The sequence below is a fragment of the Populus trichocarpa genome, chromosome 3 (assembly GCF_000002775.5).
Source record: "Populus trichocarpa isolate Nisqually-1 chromosome 3, P.trichocarpa_v4.1, whole genome shotgun sequence".
NCBI classification, from domain to species: Eukaryota; Viridiplantae; Streptophyta; class Magnoliopsida; order Malpighiales; family Salicaceae; genus Populus; species Populus trichocarpa.
This window is the reverse complement of record NC_037287.2, coordinates 10,414,427-10,427,373: the sequence shown is the minus strand read 5'-3', so window position 1 is coordinate 10,427,373 and position 12,947 is coordinate 10,414,427. Positions and strand designations below refer to the sequence as shown.

Sequence of the window (12,947 nt, the reverse complement as noted above, 5' to 3'; positions counted from 1 at the left end):
TTTCGCAAGTGATTAACATGAAAGGTTGGTATTGTTTTGACCAAGTGTGCATCGTACTTGTCATTGTTGGTAGTTATCAGAGAGAAAACTAAGTGTCACACTAAAATCTTAGAGGTTGTAACACTACATTATTGTGTGTGTCAATAGCTTGGCTTCCTAGGAATTTGCATGGGATTAGGATTTGATCTCAAGGTTATTAAGATGAGGCCCAAATATGATTTTTTGTTGAGAGCCTAAAAGACAAGGTTATTCTAAACAAACATATCATATTGAATGGACAACCAGCCTGTTTGTTTAGGTTGAGGCCTAAATAGATTCTCTCTCTTCTTTTTTATTTTTATCTTTAGTGGGTAAAAAAATCAGAATCTCTATGAGTTGAACTTAGTACATAAAAGAAGTCATGAATATATAAGTTTTTAAACCTCATGATAAATAAAAAATATCTACCATAACTTTAATTAAGATTTTATTGGTTATGCTATTAGTTATGTCTTGCAGTGGCCTGTTGAAATACCAAACAACCTCTTTAGTGTTACTGGTTTACTTCTCAACTATGTTGTGGACTGAACTAAAAAAAAACACTTAACATAAAAAAAACATTCAAATTGTGGGGAACTCTATAATATTGTCGGTAAACTTGGTCCAATAAATCAAACTTGAAAACTCCTAACTCGACTCCTTGCCGAGTTTAGGTTTCAAATTAAATTGTGTGGAAGTTGTCTTGATGTGACCGAGTTGGCTTGGTGGATCCAAAGACAAAAAAAAAAAACAAAGATTAGATGCGTGAGTTTAAAGACAATTTGGATAACTGGTAAAAAATAGTTTGAATTTTTTTTAAAAAAAATTGAAGTTGATATTTTTTTAAAAAAATATTGAGACAATGACATATTGGATCAATTCTAGTTAACTTATATTAACTCGTCAAACCGTAACCTGGGTTGTGGGCTCCAACCATAATTTTAAAACCCGGCCCAGCGAGTCAACCCGAGACCCGGCTGACCTGGGGCTGGAACCAGGCCGTGTTAAAGAAAAAATAGGGAAAGGAAAAATTCGGTGTGACCCGGCGACCCGGTTGACCCGGTCAAAAACACGGTTGCAGCCTATTGACTTTTTTTTTTTTACTAAAACAACGTCGTTTTGATTAAAAAAAATTCGATCCTAGTGACCCGGTCAAAACCCGCAACCCGGGTCTTGGACCGGGCCGGCCACCGAGCCAGGTTTAAAAACTATGGCTCCAACAATAACATTTTTTTATTTTAATTATATAATAAAAAAATAAAAATCAATTCAAAATTAATTTAATATTAAATGATAAAACTGAGAAATAAATAAATAAATAATTCATTAAAAATTCAATATTGAAAGTTTAAAAAAAAATCATACCAAACGTGGAGCTCGAGTATCCCAGCATGATAGGGTTTTAAAATAGCATAATAAAAAGAAGGCTTGAAATTAAAATAAAAAAAATTGTACATGAGGTTCATTTGCGTCCTAGTTTTTTTAGTTTTTGTTAATTGATTATGTTTTTTAGTCTCGTGTCTGGTGTGGTGGGTGGCTCGTTGAGCAAAATAGGGCACGTTTGGGAACGCAGCTGCGGCTGTGTTTCCAAAAAATTTGAAATTTTTTTTTTTTTTTTTACTAAAATTTAATATGGTTTGTATGGTTTGGATCGTTTTGATGTGCTGATATCAAAAATGATTTTTAAAAAATAAAAAAACATCATTAACATGCATTTTGACACAAAAAGTTATTTAAAAAACACCCGCAACCACACTGCTAAACATGCTCATAATCTATTACATGGAGTCAATTTTCAACAAATCCTAACGAGTAAAAGGTTTTATAAATGAGACCGCATTATGGGCCGCATATCCCTTTAGAGTGGCCCAATACTGACATTTTATAGGACCTGGGCCCATCTCATCAATGACCAGTTTGTCTTGTTAAAGTGAGCTGGCTTGATATGGTCAAAGTCAATGCATAACATACATTGATAATAATACAATTGTGGCTACAAAATAGGAGGGGGTCGTAAATGGTAAATAAGTGTCAGAAGCATCTGTACAACAATGGAGTTTAAGAAATGAAAGGTACTGACAAGTTAAGAATCCAAATCAAACAATCTTTATACGTCTACAATGGCCGCCTTTTCCTCTAACAGTAATAGCCAGCCAATCAGAAGTGTTGAAAGGTTTACAATGAGACAGTGCACAGGCAGAGGAAGCTTTATGCAAAATCAAACTTCCCCATTTATCTTTTCTTCCCACATGAACAACCATCTTTAAATCTGTCTGGAATCATATGATGTTTTCAAGTCCCCGCGATGAAATCACAACGATTTGAACCATTAAGCCACTAATACAACTTGTTGAATCCAGAAGGCGGCGAAGATTCACCCAATCTAGGGAAGAAATTTTCCCTTTCAAGGGATGCTTGAAGGCTTGCCATGATCTTAACCACTGATACCCAGAGAAAAGGTGCAGCACAGAATGCGTAGCCAAAAATAGATAATGCTCTAATAATGCCATTCGAGTATAAAGGAAATGCCATGACCAAAAGGACCCCAAATATCCCTAGACATGGAGTCAAAACTGGTAACGTCGGCAGCATAAATGCATTGATCGCTATAGTGCAAAGCGCAAACGAACCGAGCAAGTACAATCCCCAGCCTAATAATGGATGGATTGTGCAAGGAATGATGATGATGGGGAGTATATAGGCTGCAAGAATCGACCATATTGCTAACATTTTAAGACCGGCTTGTATAGCGGAGATGTTCTTTTCTGTTCGCCGATAGCAAAGCTTGGAGATATTTGGCCGCGCTAGTCGTGTTACTGCTATTATTCCTACGAAAACTATGCACTGAATGAGTGCCATGGTCGTCTCCGCTCCGTATCTGCATAAGAAATATTAATCACCAACATCAATAAAACAGCTTAAAAAATCTCATGAAATGTTCGGCCGTTGAACCGAAAGCTTATGTCTTTTGACTTACCCCATATTTTGACGACGTTGTTCATGCCATTGAATGCCCAATGGCAAAACAGGCCATGACCACCAATACCATGGTTTCAACCACAGAGCACCAGGGAAAGTAATCACGCTGTTAGGCCCACAGGGTACATTCCAGCGGAGTCTAAGATCTGAAACCAACAAAAACCGAACACATTTCAGATATCGTCTCATCACATTTTTCTCGTCACTTCGATCATATAAATTTGCAAACGTATCATGTGATGATACTCCAGAATTAGTGATAGAAGTAGTTCAAAGCGTTAAAAAAATTTAATATTTGAGCATTCTTGATTCACTCACAGTAATAAGTGGCCTCCATTTGGTAGCCTAAAGGAAGTCTATAAGACCCGTTGACTGTGGTGCCATTTAGAGGTGGATGGAACATTGGCATATCAAGCAAGTCAGGAAAGTAGCTACTAATAAAACCTTGGTCTGCACCATCAGGGTTATGTTTCCCAATTTCCAACTGATGAAGCATGTCGTTAAACACTTCCATGGATGGCTGCAATACCAAATTCATAATGTCAAACATAAGTAAAAAATAAAAATACTTTCATAGATGGAACTTTAAAATAAAAAAGCAGCGAGGGAGAGGTGGATTAAGATTACCTGTAACACAAAGAGGCCGGTATGGAATATACAGGGGTTGATGAAGACTGCACAGAATTGTCCACATTGGAACAACTCATCAGGTTTTCTGAGGAAAAGATTGTCAGCATCAAGCATGACCACCCTCTCATATTCCACCAATTTCCATACATAGAGTTTGTTCAATGTTAATAGAAATCTCCTATCAAAATTGGGTTGGTTCTTATACGGATTGTTCACATTTTCCACTCTCATTACCCTTGCACCATCTTCCTGTTCCCTGAATCACAAAACATCAACTTGTTACTTATTTTTATCAACACAGGTGATGAAATTAAAGCTGCAGTACATTTAATCTAACTAATTTTCATTCACTACATAAAATTTTAAACCATGCATTTGTCTATCACCTGCTGTGAGAAATAAATTAGCTTTTGTATCAATTAAACTGGGGGTATGGAATAAGAACGTCAATATTTGACCTTAAGCATTTGTGTGTTGAAATAGGCTCATAAAACTTGATGACTTTTAAGATATAATGGAGGGTCTTTTATTGAAATCAATATCTAATATCACTAACTCGGCACATGCAGGTGAGGACTTTTGACCAAGAACAGCTAAATTAGATAGAAAATTAACAATTTTGCCTGAACAAACATGGCATCCCAGTAAGAGACCAAGCCAGTTTCACATGCAAGAACGTGCTAATGAATAGTCACGGGACCGGCAGCAACAAAGCACAAGCAAATGGGTTAAATATTTTATAAATAATTACGGTTCATATAGAATAGGAGTAAAATTCAAAAAAATAAAATAATGTTTTAAGTGAACAATGGATGGTGTTTTAGCCGACCCAAACTAGCTCATGCACAACCCGAAATTTATTTAAAAAATCATGTAAACACACCCATGCAACCCTTTCATGTTGCTACACATGAGACACAATGGCATAGCTGGTGATGGTGCCCAGATTTTTCATTGGAAAAAAAAAAAACACCCCTTCACGTTGCCCACACAGCGTGGTGGCTATCGGTGGCCAGACCGTGTGTAGCACCACCCCATGCCATTCATGACCACCAACCACGCTACGTCTTTTGGGCCAAGGTCCAAACAGCCAAATTTTCTCCTCTTCAATCCTACATTTTTCCCACACAATCTCTCTCCTTCCACTTATTTTCCTCAGTTTTTTCAATAACAAATGTTGAATTGAAGAGGGAATAAATCGGAAAAGAAGTGAATAATTATTGGGTGAAAGGTTTGGTTTTATGATTTGATACCTTCTGGTGTTTTTTTTTTTTTTTTTTGAAAGAATCCTTATTTTGTTGGGGATATATAGATTTATGACCGTGTTTATATAGGAAATTAGAGATGTGTGCTTGGGTAACGAGTTTTTTAAAATTTGAGAATTCATAATTTTAATTGTAGATATTCATGCTAGATATAGAGTAGGTATTTTTAAGGAATTGGGCTAAGAATATGTACTCAAAATGTACGTAAAAACAAATAATAATAAATAAATAAAAAGTGTGTCGGAGCTTGGTTATTAGGACCGTTTTGCTTTTGAGTTGGAAGATTTTTTTTTTTTTTAATAAACTATATAAAAACAAATTTTAAAAATAAAAAAATATTATTTTAATATATTTTTAAATAAAAATAACAATTATCACAATGCTGGGACGTCGTACTCTTATCCAAAGGACACTCCACTGGACCTTTTCCTCTTTAATGGAATGAATTAAAATGTCAGCTATTGATTACTATATAGATTAGCACTTTAAGCACTTTCCTACCAAAAGCTATTGATTATCGGGATAATATTCAACAACATGAAGTTAAGTGCGGTTGTCTATTTGCTAGACCTTTCTCTAATCATCATATGCAAAACTAATTAGTGGGACCGCTTCTCATTTCCTTATACTGCATAAAAATATTAAAATTTAAAAAAACAATTGTTTAAAATTAATTTTTTATATTTTTAAATCTCATGTGATATAAAAATAATTTTTTAAAAAAGAAATATATATATTATTTTAATATATTTTTAAATAAAAAACATTTAAAAAAACGATTAGCAACGTTCTTCCACACACCCGTTATGTAACGTTTAATGGAAACTCGCGAGTAAATGGTAAGTGCTAGAACAACTCATGTCACGTGCTCTTTCTTGGCAGTTAATTGCTGCCCCCATAAAAATAGATAGTGCCCAGCTCTATCAACCAATAAGGTTACGGGCCTAAATGGATTCTTGTCAAAACTCCATAGCTTTCCTCATGGTTTTGATTAGCAAGAACTGTGGATTAAGAACAACCATGACTGATGTTACTCCAGATAATTATACCCCATTAAACTTTTTATTCTGCCGAGAAAAATCGGTATAGAATTATTAATTATTGATCCCCAACCCAACCCCTATGCTCCTCTCCCGCAAATTGATTTCAACTAAGTTTACCTAATACCAAAATCTTCGTCTGACAAAAACATTAGTAATTATAATAAACATGAGAGGATTTAGCGGTGGCCCAAATTATAGCAATCTAAGTTGAACTGAGATAACGGGGTGGGGGGGGACCGGCGACCTTAAATAAAAACCAGAGAGAGGGAGGGAGGGACGCTTACATGGTATGAACCCAACGGTGAGGAACATCGTGGGAGGCAATGACGACGAGATCAGCGTCCACTTGTAATTTAGCGAGAGATCTGAGCATGACCCGTATAGCAACGTAGAACTCGTAGTCTCTTGGTGTCCCCATGTACATCATCGTCGCGTATGCGTTTTTGTGCCGTTGCGGTGGACCTTCCTGCTGGAGCTGTTGCTGCTGCTCTATCTGGCCAGCCTTCACGACCACTCCAAACGCTGTCGTTTTATATACAGCGAGAACTAAAAGCAACAGAAACCTCAACATTAACCAAGGCTCTCGAGAAGAAGCCATGGTGGGTTTTTCTATCTGGGTGATGGGTTTTAAAATTATATGAAATAAACTGAGATTACAGAGCCCTTTAAATTGAAAGAGAAGAAGAGAAGGTAGCAATTGGTAGTTAATGTGATGAGCTTGAATAATATCTGATATATAAAATGCAGCTCACACGCGGATATTGTCTTGCTTGACTTCTCAATGGGTGTGCCGTTAACCTTTATAGTAAACTAGCTATGAGAGAGAAGGGCAAGTTTGGATCGGGGTAATGGAGGCATACAGGGAGAGAGCTCTTTTAAAGTTAAAAAAAAAGCTTTGGATTAGACAGGCAATTTTATTATTATTTTGTCTTTTAATCCTGTGAAAAAGATCTCCGCCGTTGGTTATGGGCAAGGTGGGTTTTGGACTTTTGTACTGCCATTATTGACCTGGTTTCATGTAATTATCATTTTGCTATTTTAATATATATATATATATATATATATATATATATATAAATTAGTTATTGGAGGATGAAATTTAAAAAAATAACTTTAACAAAATAAAATGAAAAAAATAAGAATTAAGTTGAAAAAAATAATATAAAATAAATTTGGACTGAAAGATAAAATTAAAAACCAATAAAACTTTACAAAATAGCCAAGAAAAAGAAATGAGAAATCAAAAAAATAAAGAAAAAATTGAAAAAAAAAATACATGACAATTGAGATTGAATAATAAAATTAAAAACAAATAAAACTTTTATATATAGATCAAGAAGAAATTTAAAAATCAAAAAAATAATGACTAAAGTTAAAATATCAACAACAAAACGAACCAATTTATAATTTTCAGGGGAGGACAAAGAAAAAAATAAAAAAAAAGCTCTATCAGCGATAAACTTCTCCATCACCTTTGACACGTACTACACCAAAAGAAAAAAGGATGGGGTAATGTTTCTAATAATATGACAAAAAGGTATTTTTTTCCACCAAGAGACGTCGTACGAGTTGCTCGAAGTGCACTGGAGCCTCCTATACATGGTTTAATTTTTTTATTTAAAGGCAAAACTTATCATTTAATTGTATTTAAAAAATAAAAAGATAAATATTTTTGTGTGTCAGTTTTAAATCTTTATTAAATCATTTTAATATACTTAAAAAATTAAAAAAAATAGTTATACACCTCATCATCAGTCCTTTAATAACTAAATAGGTCATGGAAAAAGACTGAAATATCCCCACCACCAAATCATTTGATTTTTTTAAAAGGAAAAAACTGTAATTATACTTGATGATGAATAGTAAAATGTATCCATGTCCACAGTAAGTTTTCACTTTTTGTTAATTTGTTAAAATTTCTCTCACATGTTAAAAAATAAATAACCCTCGGCTTAGTGTTGGGCAACCTATCCAGAATTACTGGTCCATATCGGTACAGTATCACTACAAAACCTGTACCAGTCAGCTGATAAATATATAGCTACATAATCATAAGTATTTCAAAAGAAACCGAAGAAATGCATTGCATTTTCATCCAGCAGAAAAGAAATGAAAATCTAGCAGCAAAAACGAAATAGTTGCTGGTAGATCTTTTCTAGCTATTTACTCGCCAGTAATCTATGAAGTTGTACTTGTGTTAGGACAACTTCCCGGCTGAAAATCAGAAACTTCCGGGAAAGGGCCGAAGTTGTACTAGTGTTTGGACAACTTCCCGGCTGAAAATCAGACACCACCGGAAAAGGGCCGCATGGTACACACATTTCTGGAAAACATGGTTTGGCAGATTGTCAATTTGTCACTTCACTTCTATATTCGAGCGGGTTTTTTTTATTATTATTGAAAAACAACAGTTTTGAACAATGGCCGTCAATATCTGATTACATGATTTATTATTTTTTATATATATAATTCTCGAAGACTGGATTTATTTCCGAGATAACAAAATTGTTCGTTGATTTCATAAAAAAAATTTGCATCAGATTCTACAAACGTTTCGGTATTTCCCTAATGTTTTTGACGGAAAATCACAATATTTGCTCCAATCGAGATTGCTGAGCATAAAACTAATCAATTTTTTTTTATTACAATACAATTCTTTACATAGAATGCTGCTCTTTCTTTCTGTCAGATATAAATCTTAGTATTTCAATCAAGGAGATACTAAAATAAAATAAACTTTTTAGTTTCCACTTGGAATTATTCAGCGTAATTTGATTTTCTATTTTAATGAAAGTATATTTGGTATCTTCACTAGTAAGAGTTTGTTTTAAAATGTATTTTACTTGAAAATATATTAAAATAATATTTTTTTATTTTTAAAATTTAATTTTTAATATTAATACAACAAAACAATCCAAAAATACTAAAAAAAATTAATTTAAATAAAAAATAATTAAAAATAACAAAACAACTATTGAACCTCAGAAGACACCTTGAAATTTGAATCTTGAGGTTGTTGAAAAGATAAATGTATTGAATACAAAACGTCAAAGTTAGAACGGTTCTTTTGCTCGAGTAAATTTTTTTTTGATTTTTTTGTGATGGGTTGCTAGTTGAATTCGTAGTATCAGATTCTGCTGCCATACATTTTTTTTTAGATTCTTTTGCTGGAGAATTTTTTCCAAAAAAATTGATGTTGATATATCACAACCTCATTTTTTTAAAAAAAAGAAAAATTTGTGAATGAGGTTATAGAACCGACTAGGTTAAAAGTTGATTTTATTTTAATTAAATGATAACAAAAAGATAATGATAATGAATTGATTATTTTTTAAAAAAAAATTAATCATGATAATTTAGAAAAAATATAACTTCGTAAAAGTAAACACGACAGGTTAAAAAAACAATGCAGCACACCCATATAATTATTTCTTAAATTGCACTATAACTTCGTAAAAGTAAACAGGTTAAAAAAAAAATTACATAAATTTAATCATGAATAATATATCTAAGAATTAAAGTGAATACTTAATATTAAACAAAATGTTTAGTGTGCTAACTTATTGATTAACTTAGGATGAATAATAAAGAATCAAAACTCAACTGTTTTCAAAGATTGTATTCTTTATGGTCAAGACTATATATATGTCACTTGGTGTAAATGATTTATAATCAACCTTATAGGATTTCAACAATATCATCTTAGTTAGTTGCACTATTAATCAAGATTTATAAATTTAAAAAAATTAACTCAAAATCTTTCTATAAATTTAAAAAATCTAAAGTATATAATATCAGAAAAAACAGAGCAAAAATAAAGGAGAAAAAGGCAAGAAAAACATAGTATAAGAAGGCAAAAAAGATTATTGTTGTTCAAGACATTCCTTATTTGATTTTCTTTATACTGAATTTTAAAATTTTGAGTTTATAAAAACATGCCAACCAAATATTTTTTAAAATTAACTTTTCATTCACCCACAACTTATTTTAAATGTGTTAATATTTTGTATTAAAATATTTTTTTATGGAGAACAATTTCCAATAAAATCTTAACTTAAAATGTGAATAAATCTTATTTTTAATTTCATCTCAAATATATTCATCAATCATATTTTTAAAAAAATATAACAAATAAAATTAAAAGGTTCAAAATATTGTACAAATTGTATATGCCACACATGTCACGTTGTTGACCTCTTCAGTAATACCAATTATTGGCGTGGCAGGTAGATTTCGAGGGTGTTTGGCATTAAAAAAAAATTTTTTATTTTTAAAAATTTATTTTTAATATTAACATATCAAAATAAAAAAAAACATAAAAAAATTAACTTAAAATAAAAAAAATATTTAAAAAACATGGTTGCCGTGCATGAATGAAGCATCCAGCCGCTCTTGTAAGTGCCTTACTGCCTAATCATAAACAAGAAGTCTTTCAGAACAGAACAAGAGAAAAGAAAAGGAATAAGAGGAAATATCAAAAGAAGTATTTTCTAATTTGTCTACCTGACCATTTTATGACATCCGTTTGTTTCTTTATTGCCTAATTGCTTCTCTCCTGCTCTAGTAATGGTTATAATCGAAGGCGTCTTTGTCTAGTTGCCGACTTGCCGTCTCCACAATTGACTTGTGTGAAAATGGGCGTTCAACATGCTGATGAATTATTGAAAAAACTTGATATAAAAATCGAGCTTTTTATAATTGGGTAGATGGATGGTGATCTAATTGGGTCTGATTGCAAATCCTCTGGTTTTGTTAGTGTTATTCGTGTTTTTTGTAAAAAAAAAATAATGTCATGTGAAAATGATACACGTTCTACATGAAAAAAAATATTATATGCACAACTTATGGGAAACCTGAAAATGCATAAAATGGCACCCGAGTTATATGTCTGTTTGGAAGTGTGATTGCGGTTATGTTTCAAAGAACTTTTTGTGTCGAAATACATCAAAATGATATTTTTTTATTTTTAAAAAATTATTTTTTAGATCAACACATTAAAACGATCCAAAATATATAAAAAAAATTAATTTTTTTGGAAACGCGGTTTGTACCGCGTTCTCAAACGTTACAACTGGGTCAACACTAAATTTGGGATGGAGTTTAGTGTTTGCTTTTCAAAGTACTTTTTATTTGAAAATATATTAAAATAGTATTTTTTTATTTTTAAAAAATTATTTTTGACATCAGTGTAATAAAATGATATGAAAATACTAAAAAAATATTAATTTGAGGTACAAAAATAAAAAAATTAATTTTTTTTTAAAATATTTTTCAAATATAAAAACAAAAATGAATTAGATGTGGGCGAAACGGCAAAAAAAAATAAAAAAAATTATGTATTATCACTAGTAATTAATCTTGCCTCTTTCACTTTCAAATGTGCGTGCTGAGATGCACCTCTCGACTTATCAACCAAAATATTATTTTGATGAAGACAATTTTCAATTGGTCAGCAGCGCCCCGACCTTAATTTTTTTTTCTTGTATTTTAGCTTGTGTCATCATGCTATATAAAGTAATGAAGGCATCCGACGCCGTATCCTTTTGAGGATATACCTGAACCTGATGCACTACTCACTATTCAGTTTATCACGCACCTCTATTAATCTTGAATAAAAAAATCAATATAAAAATTATGTCACGCTGAGGATGAGCCTGCTAAGCGACGCAGCCGTGTCTTTTTGCCGATTATTTTACTCTTTTTTGCGTGTGTGTAGGTTACTCCCCCGTTTATTGAGTAAATTTTGAAAAAATATTCATTTAAAATTTATTTTTTATATTTTTAATTTAATTTAACATGTTGGTGTTAAAAATAATTTTTAAAAAATAAAAAATATATTTTAATATATTTTTAAATAAAAAAATACTTTAAAAAATAATATTCACCACACTACTTAACAGTCAGTAACTGTCTGCGTGATTGTTACAGGTGGGGATCAACGAAGTGAATCATTGTATATTCAAGACTACCTCGATAACAAGAAACAGTCGGCCATTTTTTTAAATTAATTTCGCCTCCCCCAGTTTAGCCACAGCAAATCAATTTAAACAAATTAAAAAATCAAGAACAAATCAAGAATGCAAGAAAAATATTGTATAATCAATTTAAATTTTTTTTATTTCCGAAGTCGATTAAATCCGATAAACTCCTAAGAGTTTAATTATAATATATCAGGAACAAACTGGGCCAAATAAAATTTTCCCAGTTGCTTTGTACTTGGCATAATTGACGGAATGAGGAGCGGAGGCAGGGGTGTCTGTGATCCTGCAAAATATTTTTTTCCCTGTAGAATAATTTTAAATTTTAGCTCTAAAATTAGTAAATTATAACTTGTGACCCTTCCTGAATTTTATTTTTTAACATGGCCCTCTAAGCCTAATTAAGATATTTTGTAGGGACAGATTGAACTAAAGCATAAATAATATTAATATGTAATTGTGATGAATTGACCTAGTTTTTCATGCTTGGGCGGTTATTTGATATTTTTTGAGCCTATTAGGAGCAGTTTGGTATCACTGCCATTGACCGTTTCTTCTCCAGTGTAATTGATGGTGGCATTTTCTGCTCATTGGTTTTCTGGTGCCTCATATTTCGGGGTGGACGAGAGTTCATTAATAATTGTTTTTTAAAATATTTTTTAATTAAAAATATATTAAAATAATTTTTTTTATTTTTAAAAAATTATTTTTAATATCAGCATATTAAAATAATTAAAAATCAAAAAAATCTTTTGAAACAAATAAAAAAATACTATCCTTTTATTTTTTATTTTATTTTATTTTGTTGTCAACCGCGTTTCTATGGACGGATTGTTCGTACACCATGGTGGCTCCTACGGAGAGTAGTTGTTCCAACCGCTCCTAACGGAGGTGACCAGCTAGCAATATTAATTCTTACACACGAAACATGGGAAGGTTGCTTCCACCTTCTATTTCCTAGGCTAAATTCCTCTTCACGCGACATTCTTTCTGGATACATATATCTTGCTTCTTTTTTGTTTTTGTTGCCCACT

The 12,947-nt window shown here is 32.0% G+C and overlaps 1 protein-coding gene across 1 annotated transcript; it reads right to left on the bottom strand.

The window, feature by feature from the left end:
* Positions 1–2,075: 2,075 nt before the first annotated feature.
* On the bottom strand, positions 2,076–6,786 carry LOC7461976 (putative glucuronosyltransferase PGSIP8). The gene is made up of 5 exons (XM_002303318.4): positions 6,220–6,786; positions 3,625–3,883; positions 3,316–3,517; positions 2,996–3,143; positions 2,076–2,896 (listed from the first exon to the last, which is right to left on the bottom strand). Exons 1-5 carry the CDS (start codon positions 6,531–6,533, stop codon positions 2,356–2,358), a joined length of 1,464 nt encoding a protein of 487 aa, XP_002303354.3. The 5' UTR covers positions 6,534–6,786; the 3' UTR covers positions 2,076–2,355.
* Between the last annotated feature and the right edge of the window lie 6,161 nt (positions 6,787–12,947).

Bases quoted from the DNA above. Each gene is read 5' to 3' on its own strand.
- LOC7461976 (XM_002303318.4), bottom strand. From the start codon at position 6,533: ATGGCTTCTTCTCGAGAGCCTTGGTTAATGTTGAGGTTTCTGTTGCTT. The intron at 3,144-3,315 runs GTGAGTGAATCA...TGTTGGTTTCAG, and splicing joins AATGGAGGCCACTTATTACT to ATCTTAGACTCCGCTGGAAT. The intron at 2,897-2,995 runs GTAAGTCAAAAG...TTTCTTATGCAG, and splicing joins CAACGTCGTCAAAATATGGG to ATACGGAGCGGAGACGACCA.